Source organism: Myiozetetes cayanensis, unplaced genomic scaffold (assembly GCF_022539395.1).
Source record: "Myiozetetes cayanensis isolate MyiCay16 unplaced genomic scaffold, myiCay2020 scf19, whole genome shotgun sequence".
NCBI classification, from domain to species: domain Eukaryota; kingdom Metazoa; phylum Chordata; class Aves; order Passeriformes; family Tyrannidae; genus Myiozetetes; species Myiozetetes cayanensis.
In genome coordinates, this window is record NW_026087400.1 from 12,334,355 (window position 1) to 12,362,104 (window position 27,750).

At 49.4% G+C, this 27,750-nt stretch overlaps 1 protein-coding gene across 3 annotated transcripts in view; it reads left to right on the forward strand.

Moving 5' to 3' along the window:
* Positions 1-485: 485 nt before the first annotated feature.
* TOX2 (TOX high mobility group box family member 2) overlaps positions 486-27,750 on the forward strand; it is a 154,080-nt gene continuing 126,815 nt past the window's right edge. The window contains exon 1 of one of the 3 annotated variants that reach the window (XM_050313847.1): positions 486-550. Coding sequence is in view for 1 of the 3 variants with exons in the window: in XM_050313846.1 (XP_050169803.1) it covers positions 2,930-3,031 (102 nt within the window). In the remaining 2 variants the exon portion in view is untranslated. Of the gene's footprint in view, positions 551-2,883; positions 3,032-3,773; positions 4,043-27,750 lie in introns of those variants that run through there. The other 2 variants (XM_050313846.1, XM_050313848.1) reach the window with 2 other exon arrangements.

Consider the following 27,750-nt stretch of genomic DNA (forward strand, 5'->3'; position numbering starts at 1 on the left):
CCTTGATCCTTTTCCCTATCACAACATGCCCTGATGAAATGTCCCCATTTTTCTTATAAGACCCCTTTAGGCACTGCAAAGGGCTCTAAGGTCTCCCTGGAGCCTTCTCTTCTCCAGGCTGGATAATCCCAGCTCTGCCAGCCTGGCTCCAAAGGACAGGTGCTCCAGCCCTGGTAGCATCTCCACGGTCCACTGTTGATCCTATGTAGAGAGGGACACCAAAGTGTTAGAGGAGAGCAGGGATTCAGCCAAACCTGCATCTCCTGGTAGACCTCCACTTGCTCCATAGCGCAGGTACCAAAGTGCCAGAGGGACAAAACACATTGAAACACGGGTAAAAACGGGCTGAGGGAGGATTTAGCAGCAGGTACAAATTGGTGAGGCTGGATAGGTTCCCCCTGGAGCAGCAGGGGCTGCTGATCCATGGGCAGAGAACCGTGGAGGAGGCTGGAAACACCTCGTTCCCCATGCCCCTGGTGAGGATGATGCTCAGCTCCCCTGGGTTATCTTCTGACAGTCTGAGGAGGAGAAGAAGCACTGAAGACATGAGGTGAGCTGTGAGAACATTCATCTGATGAAGAGCATTTCCTCTGCCAGCTTCTCTTAGCATGTATATTTATATATATATATATACATATAAAAGCATTCTGGCTATTAATAGCAATAACACTTTGTGATGACGGGTGTTTCAGATCAGTCTCTGTTTGAGGTCTAACGGAGGCACAGGAACGTGCAAAGTTTGACAGGGCTGATTGTTGTAAATCTGAGGAGGCATTAAGAAAACGGGGGAAAATGAGCTTTTAAATGGTCTGAAAGGGATCTTTGGGGTGTCTCAGGCACTGAAAAGAAATTGGGTTGTATCTGCTGGAGAGATGCTGCACGTTTGGTGATGAAATGTGTTAATTTTTGTAGGAAACAACAGAATTAAATCCTGCTTTTAGTGGAAAAGCCAATTCAACCTTAACTGCAAAGCTGCTAGCAATGACTCCACAATATATGAAATATAATAATTATGATAATTAATAAAGATAATAATACAGTAAAACCTTGCTAATGACTCAGAGGCTGCTTACTAATTACTGAATTTTGTGGATAAACAAGCCAGAATAATGCATAATAAAATACACTTTGTTCCATTATTTTGACAACTCTCATTTAGTTTTAATTATTTATACTTCATAATATACCAGTCACTCTACTTGGGAGGGTTTTACAAAAATAATGAAGCTCTAATAATGTGACATGTCAGTTCAGTATTTGCTGAAACAGGGAGAGAGGGAAAACCAGTCCTTTCTGGGTGCGTGTAAATCAGGAAGGGCACAGATCAGCTGAGCACAGATATTCAAAGTTTTAATGCAAAATATTATACATCTCTGTAATGCCTTTGACCTGGAGCCCTGGAGCAGCTTGCCTGGTGGAGAACTCCCCCAAGCCGACCTGCTTTGCTGCTAAATGCAGAGGGATCGATGCTGATTCTCCAGAAAAATCATACCGTTTGAAAAATAGTAATAAATGCGAAGCAGTTTTTGTGCCCGAGTCAATTTTTATCCTTAAATCAATTTTTTTTCCACCATCACGAGGGCTGAAAGCTTGTTTTTAATTTAAATGAGAGCTACGATTTTTACATAATCACTTGATTCCTGGAGCTGGCATTCCCTCGAAACCCCAGCCCGCCTCCCCCCTCCTTGAATTTGGCAGGAGTTGGCCACGCTTTTGCAATGAAAGACGCTCGTGGAAGAACTCAGCATTTATTTAGCTCAGCTTTCCAGCTACACAGAGTCTTGTAGGGTGCACATGGCAAATGTGCCTTCGGAGTCATGAGGTTTTTAAAAAAATAAATAAATAAGTAAACCCATTTCTAGCGGAGGTTTGCCAGAAAACTGACTCCATCAGTCCTGTGAGCTCTCTGAGAGCTTAGGGATCGACCGCCGTAACTTTCAAGCGTTTCCCCTCTATCTGGGAATGGGATAACGCACTGCAAAAACAGCCTGGATACAATATTCTCCCCCACCGGGCTGGTTTTCTAAAGGGATCTGTTGTGAGATGTTGGAAGGGAGCGGGAGAGCGAGGAAGGGGGACCCCTGCGCGTCCAGCCTGTTCCCCTCCGCTGTTCCACCCTCCCTCCCCACGGCCGCATTTGGGGGTTCCATTCCGCTGTGCCCTGGAAGTCCCGGCCCGTGGGAGCTGGAGGGGGATGGCACAGAGGGCGGCCATGGATGGGTGCTGCCTTCCAGCAGCAGGGTCCACATAAAGACGGGAGCGTGGAAATCCGGGTGGTGGGAGAACGTGGGTCTCCAAGCCTTGGGGGCCGGTGCCAGGTGCAAAACCTGAGGCTGGCTGTTCCCTCCCGGGTGGGAGGGCGCGTGGGGAAGGCGCTTCCAGAAACGGTGCATTCAGGGGCTCTTAAGTGGGGGAACCTATTCGGGGGTCCCTAATGGCGTCCTATTTAGGGCGATGAAGAGCATCCTTCACCGGCGGGTGGGCGCCAGGTGCGGAGGGGAGCGCAGGCTGCTGGGCACCGTCCTGTGTCGGGAGAGGGCACACCGGGCACCGGTGCGGGCTGGGCCGGGGGCGGGGAGGGGGGAAACGCACAAAACGTGACAAGAGGAGCGGGAAGCGGCGTCGCTGTCTCAACTTCCCCCCTCGCCGGGGCGGTCGGGGACGGGCGAGAGGGGCCGCAGCGGGCCGGCTCCGAGGGGGCTCCATCCCCTCTGGCCCAGCCCGGGAGGAGCCGCCCGGCCCCGCCGCGAACAATAGCGGCCCCGGCGCGGGGCGGCGCGGAGCGGGGCGGGCCGGGGGCCGCCGCCCGCCCCCCCTGCGCCGCCGCCCGCCCTCTCCCCGCCCTCTCCCCGCGCCAGAGGCACCGCCGCCGCCGCAGCCGGGTCCATGCCCGCTGGAGCCCCCGCCTGCCGCCGCCCGCAGCCCCGGCATGGACGTTCGGTTCTACCCCTCCGCCCCCCCCGCCGTGGGCTCCCTGCCCGGCGCAGACCCCACTTGCCTCGGCCCGCTGGATTATTATCACTGCAACAAGGTACCGGCGCGGGGGTCCCCCGGGCGGCCGCGCTCGCCGCGTCCCGTCCCGCCGCTGCTCCGCGGGGAAAAGGGGCAGGAAAGTGCCGGCGGCGCCGGGCTCCGGCGGGAGGGAATTTTGAAAGTGGTCTGGGAGAGGAGAGGGGGAGCCCGAGCCCCGGGCGCTGCTCGGCGGGGCGGGCCGGGAGCGGAGCGCGGGGGGAGCGGGTGTCGGTGTGTCCGTGCCGGGCTTGTTTAACCTTCTCCGCTCCGGGGGCGCTGGGCCCGGAGCGATGCGCGGGGTTTTGGGGGCGGGGGGTTGGTGGTGGTTGTTGCGTTTGTTGTCGGGTACTTTTTTTCCTGTTGTTCTTCGCCGCGTTGTTGTTCTGCACCTTCTTCGCAAGCCGGGTCGCGGCTCCTCCCGAGCGGGGGCTCCGGCCCCGGCCCCCGCCTCCGTCCCCCCACCTGCCTACGCTCCCGCGGAGGGGACACCCAGCCCTGGGGGGTGAGGGGGGTGTGTGTGCCCTCCCAGACCCACAGCACGGCGGCGAGACCTCCCTAACCCACATTTCCCCCGCTCGCTGCAGCTGCAAAGTGAAGCACCCTCCTCTTGTAACGGGAGAGGGATGCGCAGGGGATATTTGAGAGCGCGGAGGTGCTGTAGGAAATTTCCTTCATCCTAGAGAAGGCGAAGCGGAGGGGATAGATGCTCCTTCAGGGATAAGGAGTTCTCTGCTAGTATCGTCTTCGTTTGTAGCTGATGTTTCAGCTACAAAGCCGTGGGATACGGATCCCTTTGGAGGGAGGGGGATCATCCGAGGCAGAATCCTTGCTGCCTCCCGGGCCAAAATCGGGTAATTGTTTTGAAAAAGTTAATAAAGGGAGAAAATACTTTCCTGCGTTGGGACGGCAGCTCAGGATGCTCTCGGCTCATCTCACTGTTCTGATAGTTTGTGATCAAACTCTTCTGACAGAAGCAGAGGGAAACCTGCATGGCTTTCCAGACACGGCAAATTAATCTTTATGTATCAGGGTATGTATTTAAGTGTTCTCCGCCACTTGGGTCATTTATATCTTTTTATTAAGTTGTAGCAAACCTAATAGTTCTCATTTATTTTGAGATGCCAGATTATGCACAAAGGAAACAACTTTTGTTGTTTTCACCTGTATCCGCGTTCTGCCGTTTTCAAACTGGTTTATTATCATTGCCGTTGCTCTTAAAATGCTAAATATGCTCTTAAAATACTAACGGGAGCTGGGTCACCCGGGAGCAGGACACCCGTGCCACTGAAACATCGGCCCGTAGTGCGTGAAAGCCGAAATCTGGGATAATGTGAGCGTGTGCCAGTGGGAACTGCGGCTGCCCCCGAATCCTGCTGGCTTCGGGAACTCGATTTTACCGACAAGTTGTCGGATGTCAGCATGGTTTAGTTTGCCGCCCGCTTTTCCGTGCAGGGGCTGGGGTGGGCTCGGTGGTCCTGTGTGCCCCCAGCAGTGCCCACCCGAGCCTTGGGGCACGGGGCCCCTCGTCGTGAGCTCATCCGTGGCCTGAATCCCTGAGATTAGTCCCGGATTAGGCGGTCGCAATTGATCCGCGGGTCCTCGCTGTGCGGGGAAATCGCCTCCTCTGCGCCTCCAGCGAGCTCGGCCCGGGCGAGCGAGCGGGTGCGATGGGTGCTGGTGCTGGCCAGGGTGGATGGATGGGACACCGGAGAGGAGCACCCCAGGTACTGACCACTGCCACCAGATGCTGCTGTTGTCACTGCAACGGAGAATCTTAAGGCAGCGGGAGAAGAAAGGAAGTGACTTACCCTTTGCTGATATTCAGGGCGCTTCCCCCCCATCCCCCCCCGCCCCTTCTTTTCTCTTCTGAGTTATCAAATGACATTTGCTTATGCACAGCCGTGCACGTTTGTCTGTGGGATGAGGCTGCTGGAAGGAAGCCAGGGACGAGATGGTTGACTTTGTTTTCCCGGCCGAGTGCAGGTACAATGGTTGTAACTTTGGAGTCAAACCGTGGAGCGGGCAGAGGTGTCTCCCGCTGCCTTTGCTTTGGAGAACTCCGGCTGGTGTGGGGTGGGATACCGCCAAGGATCACCAACAGCACGCTGTTATCTTGTGCCTGCCACGGAGAGCACTGCCTGAGCGCTCCTGCTTCTCAGACCTACATGGGATACTCTGGGAAACTCCAGAACCTCACACCAGTTCCAACCCCGTCGCTCCTGTCTGGTGCTGGCGGCTCAGCTCAGAGCTGGGCTAGAACAGTGTCTGCCTCAAAGCATTTCTGTTTCAAAAAGCTTCAGGGGATGGTAGGGTGGACTGGAAAAATAAAAGTTCTCCCAGTATTGCATGCAGCTATCCCAGATAAAACCCATCTCTAGGAAGGACCCTGGGCAAGGAGCACTTACAGGCTCTTCACTGTCTTCTGCTTAGCTGAGTTTAGGGAAGGGCTCTAAAACCCTTTTATTTAAAGGGTTTGTTGTGTTCAGTTTCAAGTGTTTGGTTTTTTTTTGTTGTTGTTGTTCAAAACGGTTGCTTTATTTATTTATTTATTTATTTATTTATTTGGGAAGAGGCAGTGAGGCTGGGAAGGACTTTGCCGTGTCACTGTGCATAAATAACTCACTGGGAACACGGCAGAGCTCTGCCCATTTGCTGTGAGCTGCTGGGGAGATGTGCCTGAGCCCAGAGCATCCTGAAATGTTAATGGAATTGTTTTGTGCACTTAGTGGACGTGATATTGTTTTACTGGGAGGTCTCCCATCCCACCTGTGCCCTGCAATAAGCCACAGTTTCTCTTTGCAGCTACAGAGGGCCCTATTGCGCATCAGCATTTCCATTTCTGAAAGGACAAGGGATGTTGAGAAGGATAATGAAATGGGAATGTACATTCAGTCAGGGCCACCCCTGGAAGGGGGTATTTGTACCTTTTCTTTAACCACTTCCCCAGCATCCCTGTTTTCCCTTGAAGGGCTGGCCACTGGGAGTGGGATGAAGGGGGTAGCAAAGGGCTGGGCACCCACGAGTGGATAATGGGATCCCTCCCACCCTGTCAGGCAGGGTGAGAAGGAGCCTCCCCCACTGCTGATTGTGTTTGGTGAGGAGTTCTGATGCATCAGGAATACCAGTGGCACCGAGGCAGGGGAAAAGGGCTCCCCACGTAAACCAGTCCCTGTCAGCTCATCCTGCATGGAGCAGCCTGCCATGACAGCTGGAAGTGGACCAACCTCAGACTTCCCAGCGGTTGCAGCCTGGAGGACTGATGCTCCTTGGCAGGATTTTTAGGGCTGTGATGGCTCAGCACAAGGTATGGGGGTGACAAGGAGCAGCACGTTCCCGGAGCCACGCCAAAGGGCACGCTGTGAGGAGTATTTCCCACCCCGGGGTGCCAACCTCTCACCAACTTCCTTGTGGGCTGCATCCAGGACCTGCTCCACCACTGGGACTGCACAGCAGGAACACCTCTTGTGTCTGCACAGTGGCCACGAGGACTGGGGATGCTCAGCTGAAAGTGGTACCATCTCTGAAAGGAGCCCTCATCCAGACTGCGACACCCATCTGTGTCATCGGCCGCCTGCACCCCGCTGAGGGAACACTTACCTCTGTTTTGGATTTCTCATTTAAATCTGGGTCAGAATCCCCTTTTTCCTGGGGCATTGGTATGTGCTGCAGACCCTCTCCTGCTCCCTTGCCATGAAAGTGGAGCTCTCACAGGATTTCAGGCTGCCTGTGTTGTTGTGATGGTGTTGTAAGTGAGAGGCAGCATGTTCCTGCACCACCTAAGGGGATTGTTGGTCTATGGTGGGTATTTTCACATCCCTCCAGTTGCTTCAGGAAAATTTGGGGATTTTTTTCCCACATAAGCTCTAGAGAGACTCTTCAGCTGTATTTCACAATACATAAACCATGGGAAAAAAACACACATTTCAGTAACACCAGGGCTCATTTTGCTCTTAGCAGAGCTTTAGCAACGGTGTGCTGGCTGACATACCAGCAAGGAAGGATTTTCCCAGGTCCTAAATTGTGTGTATGAGAGTCCACAAAGTACAGGAGGGAGTTTTGCATTCTCAACTCAGGAAAAATTGCCTTGCCAAGGGAGGCACATGGCAGGAATCTTGCCCGAGCGCAGTACCCTGTGCTCTTTCACACTGGGTGTGCACAGTGATGCCGTGATGCAGGAGGAGTGATCCTGCTCCCTGCTCCCCAGGGGCATCTTTAGGGAGTGAATTAACATCTCTCTATTCTTCCTGCAGAAATACATTTCCAGTATAAATTCTTTGCAGTGCTTCTGGTGTTACCACGATCAGTGCACGGTGCCCAGTTTCCACCAAGGGCAGCGACTGATTGATGGGGAGGAGGAGGATCCAGCCTGGGAATGCTGAATCCTTGCAGAGCAGGCACACTTCTGTCATCCTGGAGGTGCCTGTGGTGCTTGGGAATGCTGGGGAGCTGTTAACCCTGCAGCATTTCTCTAGGATTAATCAGCACCATCAAACCTTTTCCTGGATCTTTCTAGTGGGACTCTGTGTCTTTGCATCTCCACGCACACCCTCTGTCTTTCCTTTTAGGCTGATAAATTGGCAAAAACTATTTTGCCAATACACCATCATAAATTACGGATAATTAAAATCTACTAGTCATGAGATGAGTATTAATCTGCAACCAATGCTCTCTTCTTCTTTTAAGAACCCTTCAGAAATGGGATCTGAGCTGCTGGTATGAGCCTGGGTCGATGTAGCAAATGCATTTCTGTGGAACATTCTGTTTTGACTTTCACAATAAATTGTACATTGCAGTGATAAACATGGTCCCTTTTTCCTTGTTCCAGAACAGCTTTGCCATTCTGGAAGATAAAATATATTCTCTTCCCTTTCTACTTTCGAAGCCAACTCTGTTTTGAAGTAACATAAATCTTTCTTTGGAGATGGAGGGTTTTGGATGGAGAACAAAGTCCAGCAGATTTTTAATTTGAGGCCCATCTCATTCTCATTTGGCAGGCAGCTCCTGTTGATTTGCAAATGTGGATTTTTTTTTTTTTTTTTTTTTTTTAGGCCCTGAATATGGGCAAGGCCTTCCTCTGAAAAGTGGTTGAGTTACTCAGTGGGACAACCCTGTGTTCTCTGGAGCTGTCTCTGGTGGGTTGTGAGCAGAAAATGTTTGAAGCTCCATTTTGCCTTGGGCTTTAAGTCAGGGATTGGGAGCTAAGTAATGAATGTCCATCCATTCATAGAAATTGTTGTTCTCTCTGCATGTGCAGAGGGAGGGATTTAATCAGGTTGTTTTTGGAACAGTGTGAGATGTTTTGAGGACTGGTCTGATTTGTATATAACAACATGTTTGTTGAGGCTGGTTCTGAATGACCTTGTCAAGGGCCTGATCCACAGCAGTCCCTGTATCAGAAAAGGCATCAAGAGAGACCAAAAATTCAGGATCAAAATTGTACAAGTTTCTCTGATTTATTTATGATTCTTCAAATCAGTAATAACATTGCCCCCTAAAACAATAGTCTATATCCTATGGGTGTTATGCCACTGTAACTGTGGGATAAATCCATGAACAGCTCTGGACTTGGACATCTGAGCTTGCCGTAGGTGCTGGGATCGGTTTGTGCCTAATGGAGAAAACATCTTGTTCACAAATTGTATTTTGCTTTTAACAGAACAGGGCATCCTTTAGCTTGGATAGTGCATGGCTGATCCTCATGCCAGGGCAGGGGGAGAGCACCTGGAGCAGAGCCCTTGCAGCTTTTGCTCGTTGTAAGGATGGGCACTGCCAGCTCTTTTCCCGGTGGTTGTTGTCACCACTGTGATATTTCTGCAGCATTTGAAGAAAAATGTTAATTTTCATTCTGCCTTCACTTTACATCTCTGCTGCTGGATCCAAGGAGCGGGAGGTGAGGCTGCTCCGTGGGGACTGGCCCCACTGGGCTGGGGGAGTGTGATCCCCTCGAGGGGCACAGTTTTTTCTCCTATTACCTTTGTACTCCTCTGTTGTTTTACAAAACGAGCTCTAAATGTTTTTACCATAAGTCGGGTTATATCTTGCAGTATAAATGAAGCATATAATTGTGTTTTCCTAACAGCTCTACATTAAAAATAAGTTATTGTGTTGCTAATGTGTTTTCCTTGACAATTTTCCATCCGGTGAGTGCAAGGCTTCTGTCTGAACTGTCGTGTACCACCATCTCTGCCTCTTCTTGATGTCTTACTCAGTGTTTCTCAAGTCAGGGTAAAGTGTTAGTGTGATTAGAGCTTTCAGACTATTAATTCCCAGTTGGAGGTTTGAGCTCTAATGTTCCACCTTCGTGATTTTATACACCTGTTTTAAAGGTGTATAAATTAAATTATATAATGCATAATATCTGTTATATATATAAAAATTATACAATACATAACACCTATTCTATAATACTGTACATAAATTATGTATAACTGCTATATGCTATATTCTATAGTATATATAAATTTATATGCTATAAATTTATATGCATAGTATAGTTAAATGGTATGCTCTGATCTATATTATATATAAATGATGTAGTATATGTAATAGTTAATATACACACACTATATAATTCTATGTATTATATAAAATTTATATTATATAGAATATATAATATATATAATTATAGGGTATAGTTGGGGATACACAGTTCAACTTTGGGGGGGGAATCTCCCAACAAAACTTACTGAAGCAAGCACTGATCAAACCACTCTTAAAAAATACAGATAAAGTGATAGAAAACAACATTAAATTGCCCGATTTTGCACTTAAATCACCAGATTTAAATATATTAATTGTCTACCTCCCCTCCACCTCTTCCTATTGTTTCTCCCTGGAGGTTTTGTTCTGATGGATGCCATTTCTTCTCTGAGAAATGGCCCTGGCTGCCGTGCTGCTGCAGGGGAAATCTTTGCATTATGCCACAGAATCTCTCTCCTCCACCATCATCTTTTGCATAGGTGGCTTGACCTCTGCAGATATAATTAAATCTCCTCCTGACGACTGTGCAGTTGCAGCTCAGCTCGGTGGTGAAGGGAGCTGGGAGGGAGGTGTTAACGGGGGGGCCCCAGACCAGGAATTGTTCCTGTGGAGAGATTATTTGAGCACTGGTTTGTGCTGGTTGCTGCACGTGGCTTCTGAGGACCCTGATCTGCAGGAATTGGGTGAGTCTTGGTCTGAGGCAGTTCCTTGGCTCTGTTTCTGGCCTGGACCTGGACACGGGAGGCAGGATTGTGCCAGTGTTTAAAATGGAGATGTTTGAATATTTTTTTTTTTCTGTTGGTTTAAGGACTCAGCCTCTTGCTCTCGTGCTGCCTCCTTTTGTTTTTTCCAGTGTTTCTGAGGATCTCTTGACTTGGCAGGAGCTGGAAGATGGGGGTGGCAGTACAGGGAGCTGTTCCCCAGCAGGGTGGCTGTAAAACTTGCTTCTCCCCTCTCCTGATGTGCATCTTCTTCCAGGCAGCAGAGACCCCCCCCCAGTCCTGCAGAGAAGGTCTGGGACAGCCCCTGGCACTGTGGTGCTCAGGGGAGGGAGAGGACAAGCTCTGGGTGTGCTGCCACATGCCACCCTCCTCTCTGGTGACACGTCACTGTCCTCACTGTCACCCAGGCTGTATTTTCCCCTGCGACCCCATGGATCCCCTTCCACCTTGGTGATGGTGAGGAGCACTTTTTTATCAGATTAGCTGGATCATATTAGCAGGTTTCTCTTCCCACAAAACCTACTGATGACTCAGAGTTTCCATTCCCGTCTGGACTCATCAGGGAGGCACCATCCCCTTTCCTTTCAGCTTGTCTGCCTGTGCACCGCGATCCTTCTCTCCTCTCCTCTCCTCTGCTCTCTAGAAAATACCATCTTCCTCTTCTTCATCTTCTTCTCCACCTCCTGCTTGCAGAGTGGAGCCCGCTCTTGCCAGTGCTCAGGGTTGGGAGAGAAGGGCTGTGTGGTGCCTGGGCCATTTATCCTCTCTGTGAACCTCTAGGTCTCAGTCTCCAGAAGCTCATTTTGGGCACCCCAGAATTATTTTATGAATAATTTGAACCATCCTGAGCACTGAACATCCACTACAGGAGATCTGGGTCCTTGGAGAAGTGCAAGCAGAGCCCAGGGCATCCCAGAAGTCTTCTCTTTTCCAGAGATGTGGATCTCCACTTTTATACCTATGTATGAGCTTCACCTTTCCAGCCAGGTTTACCCAGCAGTTAATGCCCTGAGCATCTCCTCCCTCTCCCTGGGAAGGTGGTAGGTAAGGACCCCCGACATAAGAAGGATGTGGAGCTGCTGGAGCGACTCCAGAGGAGGCTGTGAGGATGCTCCAAGGTCTGCAGCCCCTCTGCTGTGGAGCCAGGCTGGGAGAGCCGGGGGGGGTTCACCTGGAGAAGAGAAGGCTCCAGGGAGACCTGAGAGCCCCTTCCAGAGCCTAAAGGGGCTCCAGAAGAGCTGGAGAGGGACTGGGGACAAGGGATGGAGTGACAGGACAAAGGGAATGGCTTCCCACTGCCAGAGAACAGGGTGAGATGGGATGCTGGGAAGGAATTCTTTTCTGTGAGGGTGGGCAGGCCCTGGCACAGGTTGCCCAGAGAAGCTGTGGCTGCCCCATCCCTGGCAGTGTCCAAGGCCAGGTTAGATGAGGTTTGGAGCAACCTGGGCTGGTGGAAGGTGTCCCTGCCCACGGCAGAGGGTGGAACTTGGTGCTCTTTAAGGTCCCTTTCAACCAAACCGTTCTGTGATTTTGTGTCATCGCTTACAGTTACTGAACCCTAAACTTTTTTTTCCTCTGTCAGTGACAGTTCAGATCCATTCCCTGTTTCTCACTTTTCATGGATACTTCTTTGAACAAAGGGTTTTTTATACAGTGAGCCATCTCGGCACAGTGTGCCTGCAATGCAAGAATGATGTATTTTCAGGGAATTACATCTCTAGTCCCTCATTTCAGAAGAGGGGCAGTGTGCCCTGGAGTCCTTAACAAAAAGAAAAGAAACTTTGACAGCATAGAAATCAAATTTATGAAAACTTCAGGGGAAGTTTTGTGTGGAAACATTTAATTGAATTATCTTGGTTTGTTCCAACTTATGCAATGGGCACAAAAAAGCATTTGGCTCTCATGTGAGGAAGAAAAAGCAGAAATACTGGGGCCGGGGGGAACATAAGACACAGAAACTGGGGCTTGTAGCTCTGGAAAATGTTCCTCCCCCTGATAGGATCCTGCTCTGTTTTGTCCATGTTCAACCCAGGGAGGCAACGTTTCCTCTGCTGCATTATCTTGTCTCTAAATAGCGTTCAAAGGAGAAGAAGAATGTGCTGTTAAAAATATCCAACTTTTTGGAATGGCTGGCAGACTTTACCACTGATAAGTGTTGTTGATTGAAGATCAAACAGCCCTTGAAGAAAAAAACCTTCCAGCAAGCGCCATGGGTCCAACCCTGCAGCCAGACAGTGAGGTCAGGCCTCAATCTGGGGATATTTAGGGACCAGCACTGGAATTATGGTCTGGGCTCCTCTACCCCAGACTGATGTTGGCGACACAGTGGTTTAAACATGATAAATCTGTTAAAGCTGAGAACAGCATTTATCACATGCCAAGAAAACCAGAGTCATGTCTGCATTACTGGGGGGTTGTTTATATATATATATGTATATATATATTTCTTTTTAATTTTTTTCCCCTCACTAAAGATAAAGAGAAAAAGCTGCAGGTCATAATGGGAACTGAAGACTAGTGACGTTTGTTTTTTAATTATTTGACAACCTTCCTTTCTGTGTCAAGGTGGCAAATTAATAGTGGGTGGCCATCTGTTTGCAAAGCAGATAGTTCTGTCCTGGCTGTGCCAAACGATACATGTGGAGTATTTAACCATTTGATTTGAATCAGACCAGAGTGGGTTTTTTTTGAAAACTATATTCAATGAGTTTTTCCGCTTAAAAGTTAGGCTTTGAAAAGGGGAAAAATACCAAAATGGTATTTTTAGTTCATGAGCTTTCAGCCCTGTAAGTGAGTTAGGTGGCATATAATGGCCTTCTTTTGGGAGAGGCCAAATCAGGATGGCAGTAACAACACGTAGCTTTCAGTCATCTGTGGAAGTGGGCTCCCAAATTTGTGTGAGAGCACCAAAGAAAGAAATACATGCTTGAAATCATGAAATAGCTGAGGCTGGAAAAGACTTCCCGAAGTGTATTTAAACTAATTCCAATAGCACCTTCTGGGATTGAGATGGCAGGAGAGAAAAATATCAATAGATTTTCTGCTCTGATACAGGGAGAGTCTCAGTGGTGACGGCTGCAATCAAATGCTAAATAGAAAGTTTGTAATAAAAAGGGCTTTAGTTGGAATTAATAAAATGTGAAATGCCTCATTCCTTGGAAAACATGTGGTATTGACTGAGATTTAGAAACACATCCTGGAGGAGCAGGGATGGAGATTGCAGGCTCCAGAGCTGGCTCTGGCATCCTTTCGCTGCATGTGTTACTATTATTTATTTTTTATTTATGTATGTATTTATTCTAATTTTTTTCATTATTTTTTGCCTGGAAAGGTCACAATGTGCAAATTTGAGAGGAAATTAGTGAAGAGCTGGAAACAAGGGCAGCCTTTTACAGAATTATCCTCTACTTCTCCCACTCTTGCACCTTCCTGCACTGTCTGTGGCATGAAATAGTCTTTAAGATGCCTTCTAACCCAAACTGGATTTTAAAATAGGTTCCTTGTATCACAAGCAAGTCCAGGTTTGTCATGGAAACTTTTCTGCTTGAGATTGATTTTGAGGCCTGCTATCCAGATTTCCTCTCCACAAGCTGCATGTGAAGTCACAGGTACCATTCCCATTTGCAGGAAAGCACTGCTGGAATTCTCTGGGAAGCGTGGGTTTCAACATCCTCTTGTTTTGAGGAATTGTCTTATGATTTCCTGAAGCTCAAGTGGAGCCCCTTATTTGCCTCCAGAGTTGGAAATCTTGGGTAGCTCGGAGGCAGGAAGAGCCTGCTGCTGGATCTGGGGTTTTAGCTTGTGTCATTGTCACTGTGCCATGGGCATGGGGGCAGTGCCAGCTTGGAAGGGATGCTCTGCCTGGCACAAAAAGGTCCTCAGAACAGCCTGTCTCCTTGCTTAGTGCACTTACAGCATGAAGGCTCCAGGACCCAGGGGCTCCTGAAGAGCTGCTGTAGCTCTTCCCATCACTGGGTTACCAGCCCAGAGTGCTGAGGGGACCAGATGTCCTCAGATCCTGTGAAATAGGGCTGGGGGTTGCTGTCCCATGCTCTGAGCCTGAGCATGTGCTCCCAAAAACATGTAGATGTGCTGCTTACTGACATGGTTTAGGGGTGGGCTTGGCAGTGCTGGGTTAATGGTTGGACTCAACGATCTCAGAGATCTTTTCCCACCTTAATGGTTCTGTGATTCTTGGTGGCAGGGTGGCACCTACAGCAGGACAGGGGCTACCTTGGCAACCTGAAACTGGTGGCCTCATCCCTTTGGCCGTTGCTGGAGCCACTGGAGAGGCCAGTGGGGAGATCCAGCCTTCTTTTGGGCTTCTACTTTGTTTGTTTGATTTGTTTTGGGATTCTTGGGCTGTCCTGTGCAGGGCCAGGAGCTGGACTTTGATGATCCTTGTGGGTCGCTTCCAACTCAAAATATTGTATGATTCTGTGATAAATGTAACATCCCAAATGCATCCCAGCAACATCCAGGCTGAGCTGACTTAAAAATGATGAAGTGAGTGTGACCGAAGGTTTCAGAGCACGGCCCTTTGCCGGCTGATCCAGGATCCTCAGGGCTGGTTATCCATGGTTTGGGTCCCTGCCTGGACACGACTGAGCCCCAGAATTAGTGGCCCTGGGGCTGGTGGAGGCTCAGCAGGAGCTGCTCAGCCCTCCCAGCTTTGGAGCCCTGTGGAGCACGGCTCTCCCTCCGCTGTGTTTGTGTTGCAGGGGTGACTGGAGCTCCCCGATGAAGTGGAAAGCTGAGTGCAGCAGGGGTGGGAAGGAGGTGACAAAGGAGAGTTTAATTCCCTGCTCATCTCAGCCACGATTCAGGCTCTGTTTCCCTTCGCAGAGGCTTCCCCTCTCCTTCTCCCTGCCCAAGCATCACTTCTGTTGCGTTTGTTATTTATTTCCCTCTTAGCCCGGGGGCTGCTGCGAGAGGTGTCTCTTTGCTCTGCCGGCTGTTCCTGATGCTTCCTTTTCCTTGCTAATACCAATTGTTTCTGCCAAAATCGCTGGGTGGTGTTATGTAAACCTCGAATCACACGCTAACGCTCCCATCCGGGGGCTCCCAAAGGCGCTGGATGGGATTCGCCCCCGCGCCGGCTCCGCTGCCATCAGGCACAGGGTGCCAGGGGTCCCCTTGGCTTGGCACCCAAGGGGTGGGAGGCCACTGGCCACGACAGTCCCCGCCATCTGAGCCCTGTCGTCACTGGGAGTTTCAGTGGGAGGCATGAAAAGCCCCTGTGACTCGCTCAGGGCTGGGATTTGAGCTGTTTGTGGTACCTGCGTAGCAAAGCTTGATTTCTTGGCACTGGGGTCGGTGTTTCTGCTGGTGGGGTTGCAGCGGCGTTGGTGGGTGCTGTGGGTGGGGTTCTGTGCTGCCACTTGGTGCATCTCCACCCCATCCCTCCCCCTGATCCAGGGCAAAGCCTGCCTGTGCTGTCCCTGTGCTTGCTGCCAGCCAGACAATGGGATTCCAGCTCCTGAAGCACCTTCCTGGAAATACTTCAAGGTATTCCTTGGTGTTCCTGCAAGGCTGCTGGGTGGGCATCTCTTCTATTCCAGACTCTGTAGCCCTCCCAGTCTAACCAGTTGTTTACCTGGGAAGTAATATTAGCAAAGTCTGAGTGAATTTCCACGTGCTGCTTAATGTGATTTGTCAGCCAGAATTATGTTTTAGAAAAAGAAAATAAGAGAGAGATCCACCACTGCTGTGTTTCCAACCTCTTCCACATCTACTCCAGTGTTTTTGAGAGATTAAAAAGGGATTAAGTCCTGCTGAGCTGGCAGGTGATGCTGATGAATGTTTGGAGGGGATTAGGGTAAATCCATTCCTCCTTCTGATTTAGCTCAAGATTTGAATTCATTGATAAAATTTGTCCAACTTTTACCTCTGAAACCTCCTTTGAGCTGGTGAATCTGCAGAGGGGTAAAAGAAGGCAGAACTTGTTTTTGGAGTAGAAGAGCTAATAAATTAGTCTTTATAAGGTTGATGAAGCATTGCTTGGGCATCTCAGGGTTTTATCCCACCTGCAAACCTGTGCCTGCTTTGGCTCCAAGCTTCCCTGCATAGAAAGAACCCCTGGAGTGGTGACAGTGGCAGCTTTGGGATGCTTCCCAGAAGGTGAGCAGGTATCCTTGTGCTGCTTAATAAATCTGACATTTAAAAATCGCCTCGAGGCACGGAAAGTTGCCAGGTGGACTGATGCTGGGTGTGACCTGGAGTTCCAGGCTCTGGCCAATGGGCCTGAGCTCAGAGATGGTCTGAACAAGCAGTGTTGTGGCATGGAGGATGCAAGAATTGGGCTTGCTGTGGAGCAAATCTCTTTGCTTCCTCTGAGCTGGTTTGGATTTATCTGGGAATAGCAGCAAACACAACCTCTCTCCCAATCCTTACAGATGCTGGTGGGATGGGTAGGAAGCCTGATAGTAGGTCACGGACAACTAGGAGTACTTGAAAGAAAATAATTGGCAATAATTTAGAAAGAGTATTTTTTTCAGTGGTTCATTGGAATATACAATTTTCTAGAAAGTAGGAGGAAAGAGAGCTTGAAATTTAAATATATTGTTATTAAACAGAGCTTTCTTAACTCTCATAAGGCAAGAGGATTTGGAGGGAAATGTTTTCCAGTTTCTTATCATGTGGCTGCACAAACCAGTATTTGCTAAGCTGGTGTTCTTGTCTCCTTCAATAAGAGCAAAAATGGAAGTTAAAGTCCCTAAATGGTGAAGGAGATTATTTGGTATCTATTTTTTGTGATGATGGTAGTTTGTTTAAAATAAAGTTAGCTTTGTGTTTGCTTAGTTTAACTCTAAACAGGAAAATAATGGCTCTTGTAATGTCTCTATTAGAGGAATATTGTTTGAAAGCACTTTGGGGTTACTTTAGCTGAGTGAAAAATGAATTCCTCCTCTGGAGCAAATAAACCCCACTGGAGCTGGATGCTGGAGCTGACAGGCTGATGTGGGGATGTGCATCACACGGGTCTCTGGGGGCTGGTTCTTGATATAATCCATCAGGCTCCTTCCCTTCCCTCACCTCAGCGATGCTGCATCCCGCCCCAACAGATGGGTTAAAGCATTTACATCCGAAACTGGGAGGCAGGGGGTGGTTTGCAGGGGTGTGGCAAGAAGGTTTTCAGCGTTGTAAATGTGGACTCCCCATGTGTCAACACATGAATAAAGACTTGGGCGCAGTGTCTTTTATTTTCTCATCCGAACACCAACTTGCACTTGCAGTTTGGGGTTTTCTTGCTTGTTTGTTTTTCCTAACTGGATCTAACCCTGCCACATGGGATGGGAAGCAGTAGAGAAGTGTTTCACTGCTGGTGCTGTGTGTGTAGGTGCCTTGCACGGGCAGTCAGTCACCTGTCACCCTGCACAGCCTGAGCACCAAAGGCTCCTGAGCACCCACACCCCAGCTGTGTCCAGAGCCAGCTCACAGACCTGCACATGCACGCACACAGGGAGCTGAGGCTGCTGGAAACTTGGCACAGATCGGTTTTCCAGCAGTATCCAGTGATGTGGATGCCTCACCCCTGGAAATATTCAAGGCCAGGTTGGACAGGGCTAGAGCAACCTGGGCTTGGAACAACGTGGTCTAGTGGAAGGTGTCCCTCCTCACGGCAGGGCACGGGATGAGATGAGCTTTAATGTCCCTTCCACCCCAAACCATTCCACGATTCTGTGTAATACAGCAGGTGTTAGGAGTCCAGCATCTGAGGGCTCTGCTGTCTGCACACCCTTTGCAAGCAGTTGTTCAGAGCTGTGTAAATGTTCAGTTTAGTCATGTAACTGTGGTAGGAGACACACACAGTCAGGACCACCTGCGTGCCTTTTTTCCTTTCACATAGAATAATGAGGACGTTTTCTTAAAAAGCGGCTAAATGCATTAGAAAGAGGAGTCAAGATCTCTTTGTGCAAAGGTGTTAACGATTTTATTTTAAGCTTAATGTTACATTTAGTTCTTTATCTACAAATGCTGAAACGCAGGCGGGAGTGACTTGGATATCCTGCCGGAGGGATTAGTTCCCCGCTGTGGCAGGAGGTGCTTTCTGTGCAGGGCTGTGTGTGATGTGCTGCTGGGACAGGTTTGGTGGCTGGATCCATTCCAGAGCCTCACCCAGGATGCAGAGTTCTAGTGTCGGCTGTGGCAGTGCCCCTTCTCTGCCCAAAAGTGAAACAGAGCTCACAGCTGGTGTGAAGCCGTGAAACCATGGGTGGTAAAATGCTGTGCAAACTTGTGTGCTCAGTACTTAAGGGAGGCCTGTGAGAAAGAAAGGGACAAACTTTTCATGCAGGGCCTGTTCTGACAGGGCAAAAGGTGAGGGTTTGAAACTAAAAGAGGGTCAATTAAAAGATATAAGGAAGGATTGAATTTTTTTTTTTTTTTACAATGAGAATTGTAAAACACCAGCACAGGTTGCCCAGAGAAGCTGTGGCTGCCCCATCCCTGCAAGTGTCCAAGGCCAGGCTGGACGGGGCTTGGAGCAACCTGGGCTAGTGGGAGGTGTCCTGCCCATGGCAGGGGGTGGAACAAGATGGTCTTTAAAGTCCTTTCCAAACCAAACCCATTCCATGATTCCCTTACTCTGTCTGTCAAGGGTGTGGCCATAGGATGCAAACCTGCTGCTTTGCAGGCAAGTATGTAGTGGTGGCAGTGGAGGGGCCCAGCTCTGTGTGAGCTGAGGATATGGACGAGCTCTGCTGACTTCCTTTGTGGCTCCTGTGGGTACAAGGCTTTGTTTAAACTTAGGAGGTTGCAAAAATTCGTGTTGGGTATCACTGCAACTATGTGTGGTCCAGCAGAGTTCTCAGGCCCCAGCTGAAATGAGTTCTAGTGGCACTTGGGAAAGGATGGTCCCTGAAACAAACAGCAGAGATGGACAGAAGGTGTGTACATGTGGGCATATAAAAGAGAGAGAAATGATATTGCTACCAGGGGGATTTCTTTCCAGGGTCATTTTGTAGAAGAATCTCAGTGCTGTGAGTTCTGTATTACCAGCATGTCTGGCTTGTGCTGCTCAAGACCAGAGCATGGTCCTGCCCTGTGTGCTGAGAGGCCATGTCCAACACCAGACTGGTCTTCCCTGTCCTGCTGCTGGGGAAATCAGTGTTCTTGCACGGGGTTGGTGAGGTTGTGGCTGGGCTGTGGCATCTCCCTCCACTTTGATGGGGAGTTTGCACTCTGGGAAATCATTAGATGATCATAAGAAAGTACAGGTGTGATGCAAGTGAGAAAGTGTGGTTTAAGCTCAGCTTTAGCTTCAGAAGACCTCTGAAAACATAGGTGTCATCAGCACCCTACAACTATGTTACACACAGTCTGATTCAGCCACCAGTGGTTTCTGTCAGGCTGTTGTGTGTCAGCAGCACTGACCTGAGAAGAGGCTCTAAAACAAGTGGCACTGGTCAGACATCCCTGATGGGCTGCAGAAAATGTGATTTCAGACATCAGTTCCACCTCTGAATTCCCTGGGCTCTGTGGTCACTTAATTTGTGGAGTAGGCTCCTGAAGCAGGAGGCACAGGGCTTATGGTTTCACCAAAATCATTGAAGCTGGAAAATTCATCAATCCTATTCCTTCCTCTCAGTGACCACACACTTGGTGGAATTCCCACACTCTTCCTTCCTCTTCCTCTGTGTGTGAAATGCCCCACCTTCTCCTACAAAATGCTGCAGGGAAGAGGTGGCTGCCTGTGGTGGGGGATCCCTGGACACTTCCCTGAGCCACACTGGAGTGGAGCTCCAGCCCTCCAGGCTTGCAGGATGCTCGCTGCTTAGCATGTCACCTTCTTTCTTTTGGAAAACTGGGGCAAAAAGAGTAAGTAAAAGATGAAGCTCATGCACTTTCAGGCTCATTGCCTTGCTCCAGTGCTGAGAGGGTTAATGGGAAAGGTGGCCACTGAACTGGTCACCCCTGTCCCCGTGGGTTTTGCTGAGTTCCCAAGCAACAAACTTCATAGCTGGAATAAGGACTGTAGTGTTGGGGAATATCATGGGTTGCACATCCATCCTGTGTTTGTAATGTGGTTTATGTGGGAAGGATAGTGCTGATTGAGGGAGTTTCCCCAGGGAATGGCCAACAGCCTGCTGAGCTTGTCATCAGAGGAGGGTCCCTTGGTTCCCCACAGGGGCCAGCACATGGGTGTTGGCTTGGGTTGGGGTTTCTGCATCTGCCTAGGGATGAGGGAGCTGTGGAGGGGAGGAAGGGGTTAAGATCAGTGCACACTGACAGGAGTGAGTGACAGGTGAGTGTACAGACAGACTCTTCTGTTGCAAAAATCAACCCTGGACCAAAGCACAGACCCCACTGCTCTGCCCCTGGGCATTCCTGCCTGGCACAGAGAAGGTGCCCAGCCTCCATCCCCAGGGCTGTGTCTTGGGCATCCCTCCGTGATGCTTCTCTGATACTTTGGGGCTTCAGCTTGTGTTACCATCTTCACTGATCTTGGGCACCAAGGCATGTGTGAATGGCAAAGGAGGCAGTCCCACTTTGCCCACGTTTGTTAAATCTGATATGAGCAGACTTTAATAAAAAAAAAAAATAAAAGAAAGAAAGAAAGAAAACCTTAAAGCTTGAAGCCCAGGAGATGGGTGGATTTAAAGGCTATTATAATGGCCAGTCTTCGCGAGCGAAGATCCGGGGAAGGTCTTTCCACCTTCCAGCCTGCGCATTGGATTTTTTTTTTTTAGGTGAGACACAGTGTGCGTGGAACTGAGCCCACCCTTTAATCCTAAGGTTCATCTGCCGGGGCCAAGCAAGCTTGGACAGTGGCAGCGAGGTCCTTAGGACGTAGGTGGGTTGCCTTTAAGGGCTAACGAGCCCCACCTGCCCGGGAGTGGCCCTGACCGGGAATCGAACCCGGGTCTCCGCGGTGATAGCGCGGCGCCTTTACCACTAGACCAGCAGGGGCTCAAAGGCTATTAAGAGATTACTGGTAATGCCCAGCTGTGAGTGTTGGTTCAGCTGTGAGGCAGCAGCAGCAGTTCTGTCTCGTTCCTCTTGCAAGTGCTGCTTGTCCCTGGGCTGTGGAGCCCCATCTCTTCATAGTGAGGGGTACCTGGGGACCCCCATCTGCTCTACCCTGTCCTCTCTGCTCGTCCCACCTGTGCTCCATGAGCCCTGCCAGCAGCATCTGTGGGCATGGGAGGGAAGGTTGCCCTGAGATGTCCATTCTTTGGCCAAGATGCCACTCTGTTGGATATGGACTCACAGCCCCCCAAACTCGTGGTTTTTAGGGGTAAAATAGCTCCTGGCACTGCTCCTAAATGTGTCAGGAGGCTGTGGCCTGAGGCCAGGGTGTGGGGCCTCACCTGGAGGGGATGTGCTCACTATTCTGGTCTGACCCCTTTGCATCACAGCTCCTGATGATGATGATGATGATGATGAGTGGTGCTCTCCACCAAGTCACTTTTGGTGGAGAATTAAATCACTGCATTCCCCCCTTCCCTCTCCAGTGTTCAGTGTTCTGAGCTAAATTAGAATAGGAACCTTTTCAAAGCGTTCCCTTAATAAAGTATTTAGTTAATAGATGATGCATAGCTCACAAAGCTTGCAAGAATCTGACATGGGGTATCATAATATTATGATATTTAGCAGCAAAACCTACTGCATTATCAACTTACCTCTATAGCATGGAGGAGGCAACAGCTGAGGCATAAAAACTAATGCTTCAGTATGACAGAGCTAAAATTGAACTTGGCAATTACTGCGTGCCTGATTCGCAGTATTGTGAAGTGAAGCTACTATATAAATCAGCTCCAGTAATCATAGGGTTTAAAATTAGTCAGTTACTATTAACTCTGCCAGTGTTAGCATATGCTGAAGAATTATAAAAGTGAAAGGTATGGAATATCTAAAGTACAGGTTTAAAGTAAACCACTTGAACAAGCTCCCAGTGGGAGGATTTGAAGTTCATGCAGAAGTAAGGTTTTGGATACTCTGACAAAGGGTTGTGGAACACATTTAATTGCACATTGCTGTCTAATCTTTTGAATGCTTAACATCCTTTCGAAAGCACCTTTTCATGTTCCCAAGACTTTCACAGTTCACAGAGGGTAGAGTGATGATTGAATTTAATTTTTCCTCCCTTACAGGATTTTTTTTTTTTTTTCAGAGCAGCGCTATTCAAATAGTTTGCAGAGCTCTTCAATGCCAGGCATAGAAAAAAGGAAACAGCAGGATAATGTTTTAAAATCATTATGGGGAAGTGAAAGGCTGCTCTGAGCCCAGCACAGAAATTAGCAACTGCTATGATTGCTGAATTTTTATTCAATGCAAAATTCATGGAATTTGCTGCTATGAAAAATAAGGGAGTCAAGTTATTTAATAGGATTCTAAATTATGTAGGATGCACAAATATTTTATATGGGGCAGGGAATGTGTGGTGTTTCTGTAGGAGAGTGGGGGCTGGGAGCAGCTCTGCTGGGGTCAGATGGCTGCTGCACTGTCCAGTCCTGTTCCCTCCCTCCTCTGCTTCATGTCAACATTTTCAGCTTAATTTTTGAATTAACACAGCTTTGGTCTCGGTGACACATGACTGTGGTGAATGTGCTTGTGTTTGCAACCTCTGAAAGCTTTCTAGGAAGGGTGAGGGCAGGCAGCTGACTCTCTGCAGGGTCTGTACCCCTTGCTCTGGGCTTGCTGCTTCAGGGGATGTGTCACCACATGACACCTCATCTGATCACAAGGATCTCGAGCTTGTGGCTTTTGTTGTCGGGGGTTTTGCTGTCTGAATGATTTGCATCCAGTGCTAGAGCGATGGGGCAGGAGATGGCACAGTCCCCTCAGGTCTATCAGCCTGCCCTGGGCTGCTCCTAAAGGGTGCTCTGGCACTTTCAAATGCTTCAGTCCCTGGATTCTCCCTCCCCTCCAGGGAAGGCAGGCTGTGTGCTCTGATGGAGTTTCCCAGCTGGATGCTTTTCCTGCTGGTGACTCTAACCCCATGTTTCCTCACCTCCACCCGTAGCTCAGGTGGGGCCCCTTCAGCCTTCAGCCCTTCCTCACCCCACAGCACCCCTGCTGCTCCTGCAAGGCAGTTCCATCCCTGGCTTCACTCTTTCCATGTCTGACCTTCAAATCCTGACATAAGTCACAATGACTTCTGTGGGTTTTCTTTTTCCCTCCTTCCCTCCTGTCCATGCTGTTTTGTTTGGTCGCAGCCACATCTGGTTTTCCAGAATAGGCACCTTGTGTCTTGTTTCTGACTCCAGTGAAGTGGAAACGTTGCAGCAAATCTGTGCTTTAGTCTTTCTTTACTTTTAGTCCCCCCATGTGTCCTAATTATTTAGTGCAACTTGTTCAGCCAGTGTTTTTGATGATGCTCCTGCTCTGGCAGGGATAAGAATCTGAGGAGACTGGTTTTTTCTCTCTTTCATGTGTGTTTTTTTTTTCATTCTCTCTCTTGCTTTTTAAAATAGAGAAACTGGAGGAGTGGCAGCAGCAGGACCATGTCCATCTCCTGGTTAATGTGCAAAGACCATGCAGAAAATGCTTTGTTAAGCAAAGTACAGCCTGATCAGCTGGAATCATAGAATTATGGAATGATTTGGTTTGGAAGGGATCTTAAAACTCATCCAGTTCCACCTCCCTGCCATGGGCAGGGACACCTTCCACTATCCCAGATTGCTCCAAGCCCCATCCTACCTGTCCTTGGACACTTGCAGGGATGGAGAAGCCACAGCTTCTCTGGGCAACCTTGCCAGGGCCTCCCCACCCTCACAGGGAAGAATTCCTTCCCAATATCCCATCTAACCCTGCCCTCTGGCAGTGAGAAACCATTCCTCCTTGTCCTGTCCCTCCATGCTTTGTCTCAAGTCCCCTCCAGCTCTCCTGGAGCCCCTTTAGGCCCTGGAAGGAACTGTAAAGTCTCCCTGGATCCTTCTCTTCTCCAGGTGAACCTCCCCAGGTCTCCCAGCCTGGCTCCAGAGCAGAGGGGCTCCAGCCCTTGGAGCATCTTCATGGCCTCATCTGGACTCACTCCAGCAGCTCCAGGTCCTTCTGATGTTGGAGGCCTTACTGGGGGATGCAGGAGTCAAGGTTGGGGTCTCACAAAAGGGGAGTAGAGGGGCAGAATCCCTCCCTCTCCCACGCTGATGGGGGTGAGCCCAGGAGGCTGGAGAAGCAAACACCGAGGGCTGTTTGGGTGCCGCTCCAGGGCAGCACCACACGTGATTCCTGAGTTTGTCACTGTGCTTTCTGATAAAGATTGAAGACTGTGAAGGTCAGTGTGCACTGATGAGTCTGTTTGCCATCATATGGGGGACTTTGCATTTTGGAAATAGGCTCTGTTATTGGTCTCATCCTCAGGAAGGCGTTGCCTTATCAGTCAGAGTTAAACCTTACTGCGTTCCATTAAAGGATTTTGAAATATATAATTTTCAATTGACTGATACAGGGTAAATTGCCCCCCATTCTCTCTGCCAATAACTTTAGGATTCATGAAGAATTTATCAGTACATTTAACACTTCCACTGAAACTCTATTTCGGAGGTTATGGAAATGAGCTACAAATGAAAGTCACAACTCAGAAAGCAGGAAACATGCCTCTAAGTGAGGAAAAAGCTGTCACTGGCATTGTGAAGAAAGAGAGGTATAAATAGGGCACTGGGTTAGAAAGCAGGAAATCTGCGTGCTGTGGGTTTTACTTGGAATTTCTTCTGGTGACCCCAGATAAGATTGTTAACCCTTGTCTCTGCAGGCAGTCGTACGTGCTCACTCGTGGGCTCTGGCTCTGGCTCTTGGGATTGTCTGCATGAGCTGCCTGTTTGAAAGTGGAGCCACTCCATCAATCATGGGCGTGCGGTTTTCGTGCTGAGGAAGGATCACTTTACCATAAAGAGACTGGATTTCTCAATATTTCCTGTAGAGTAAAATTTAATCTTGTCCCCACACTGAATGGTCTGGGGAGAGGAGAGATCATTTTGAAGGGTCTGTCTCTGCAAGCAGCGCGGGGAGGGTGGGTGTCACAGATAAGGGGAGAGTTCCTACTGCGGATGATCTTGGTGCAGTCAATGACCACAACTTCACGTTTGGTTTGGGTTTTAGAAAATAGGTAGAGAAAATAAAATAAACAGCATAAATCAGGAGGGGCTTTTCTTATCTCCGTGATGGACCCCATGTGAGCCGGTGCCGTGGGTATCCATGTGTGTCGGTCCAGCACAGAGCCAAACGTGGAATGGCTCCAGTGGTGACACAAGGCTGTGTCCTGGGGGATGTAAAATTCCAGTTCCCAGAAAAGGGCAGGTTTCAGCCCAAAAACACACTGTGATTCTTTGGTCTCCTCCCAGCCCTGCTGGGCGTGGAGCATGTCGGCAGAACGGGATCTGGTGTCTGTCACATCCTTTGATATCAATTTGTTCAAAGCGGGAATTTATGTTTTTTCCAATGTGCACCAGATACACCAAAAGTCTGGAGCAAACCCTCGAGGTGCATGTTGCAGTGGGAAAACCAAAGGGACAGGACAGATTATTGCCACTAAATGAGGCTCTGTGCAGCATCACACCCTGGTAAGGTGTGGGTAAGGTGTGGGGATGGGCATTAATTACATCACAGAATCACAAAATGGTTTGGGTTGGAAAGGACCTTTAAAACTCATCTAGTCTAACCCCCCTGCAGTGAACAGGGACACCTTCCAATAGACCAGGTTGCTCAGAGCCCCACCCAACCTGGCCTTAAACACTTTCAGGGTTGGGGCATCTTCCACCTCTCTGGGCAACCTGTGCTGGTGCTTTACCACCCCCGTTGTAAAAAGCTTGTCTAATATCTAATCTAAACTGACCCTCTGTCAGTGTGAAGCCATTCCTCTTGTCCTGTCACTCGAGGTCCTTGTCCCAAGTCCCTCTCCAGCTTTCTTTGAGTCCCTTTAGGCACTGGAAGGGGCTCTCAGGTCTCCCTGGAGCCTTCTCTTCTCCAGGTGAACACCCCCAGCTCTGCCAGCCTGGCTCCAGAGCAGAGGGGCTCCAGCCCTGGGAGCATCTCTGTGGCCCCCTCAGAGGGGATGTGGCTGTGAGAAAAGCCATCCCACTGTGGCATTTAATGCCTTAAGAACATGCTGAGACAAAACCAATCCTGTGAGAAGGGGCCTGGCCTCCCTGGCAGCTGCTTTCAGTTCCCAGGCTGACAGTTCCAGTGTGTGTGTAAGTCAGGGGGGTCACGCGGGTCTTTAATGAAATGACAAGTGGCTATGATAGTTCTGACTGTTACAAGTTATAAATTTGGCTTAGGGAGTTATTTCAGGCTTGTGCAGCCTAAAATTGTCTCACAGCCTGAAATGGCATCTCCAATAGAAATAATAACCTCCGATCACTCGGATCCGTGTGTGCTCTATAATAAACAGATGGTGACTCCCCCAGAGGTGTCATCCCAGGAGCACTGGTGTCGAGGAGTGCTTGTCTCACAGAGATGGAGGAAGCAGGATGTTTCCCATGCAGCTCGTGACTCTGGAGAAGTTTGGTAGTAGTGGGGATGTTTTGGTCTCGGCTCTGCTCTCTGAAGGTTAAAACAAAAAGTGGTGAATACTTTGTACCTGGGCAGGGGGGCCTGATTAGCTCTTGCAGGCTGAGTCTGAATCCTTCAGAGGAGAACACAAAGGATTCCTCGTGTTTCTCATTGTTTGATGTCCCATGTCCTCGTGCAACATCTCGCTGTGAATCCCAGCGCTTTCACAGGGAGGTTCCAGGTGCCAAACCTGTCGAATGGTGACTCCACGCAGGGAGTCGTTTTCCTGCCTCTGACTGCAGTGAAACCCCCGAAGCTGAGCAGATTTTGGAAAAGGTCTTGCACAGCTTGCACAGGCCCTTTGCAGAAGCTGTAACTGAAACCAGTGGGGACAGAGCAGTTGCACCCCCGTGCAGGCAAAAGCAGAATTTGCCCCGTCCTTGGAGCGCACAAACATTTGCTCTGCGGGCTCCGCTCTTCTCTGTGCACAGGTTGTTTGGTTTCCTGTGGTGTCTGTGCTGCTGTTGAGGCAGTTCCACGAACCTCCTGTTTCTCCCAGGGCTGTTTGCGTGGCAGGTGTTTGCTGTGATAAAATATTGATGGGGAGGAGGAAGGAAGGCTCTGTGCTCTGCCCGGCCCTGTCTCTCGTTGTTTTGCAGGTGGGAAGTACAGAAAGAGCCGCGTCGTGACTTTCAAATCAGCCAAGGTCAAGATGGAGAATCTGGGGAATTTGTGGAATTTGAATATGGCTGGGTTTTGGTGCAGCTCAGGATAACTTGTTTAATTAATCCCTGCCTTTGGCAGAAGCTGGAGCTGGACACTGGCAGGTCTGGTTGGGCATGGTTAGAGGAGGAGGGTGGAAGATGCACTGAGATATCCTGGGATGATTCTGGGTGTACAGCAGCGTGTGCCAGCCTGTGCCACTGGATACCCCAGCAGCTGAGGCCACCATACTGGTCTTCAAATGCTCCAAGTGTTCCAGGTCTTTGTTGATGCCATCAAACTGTAAGAAAAACTGAAAAAGCATCGTAAAAACTAATGGACTCCTTGATGAGCAGAGCAGCTCACTGACCTCTGGCCTGCCTCTATCCTTCCAGGG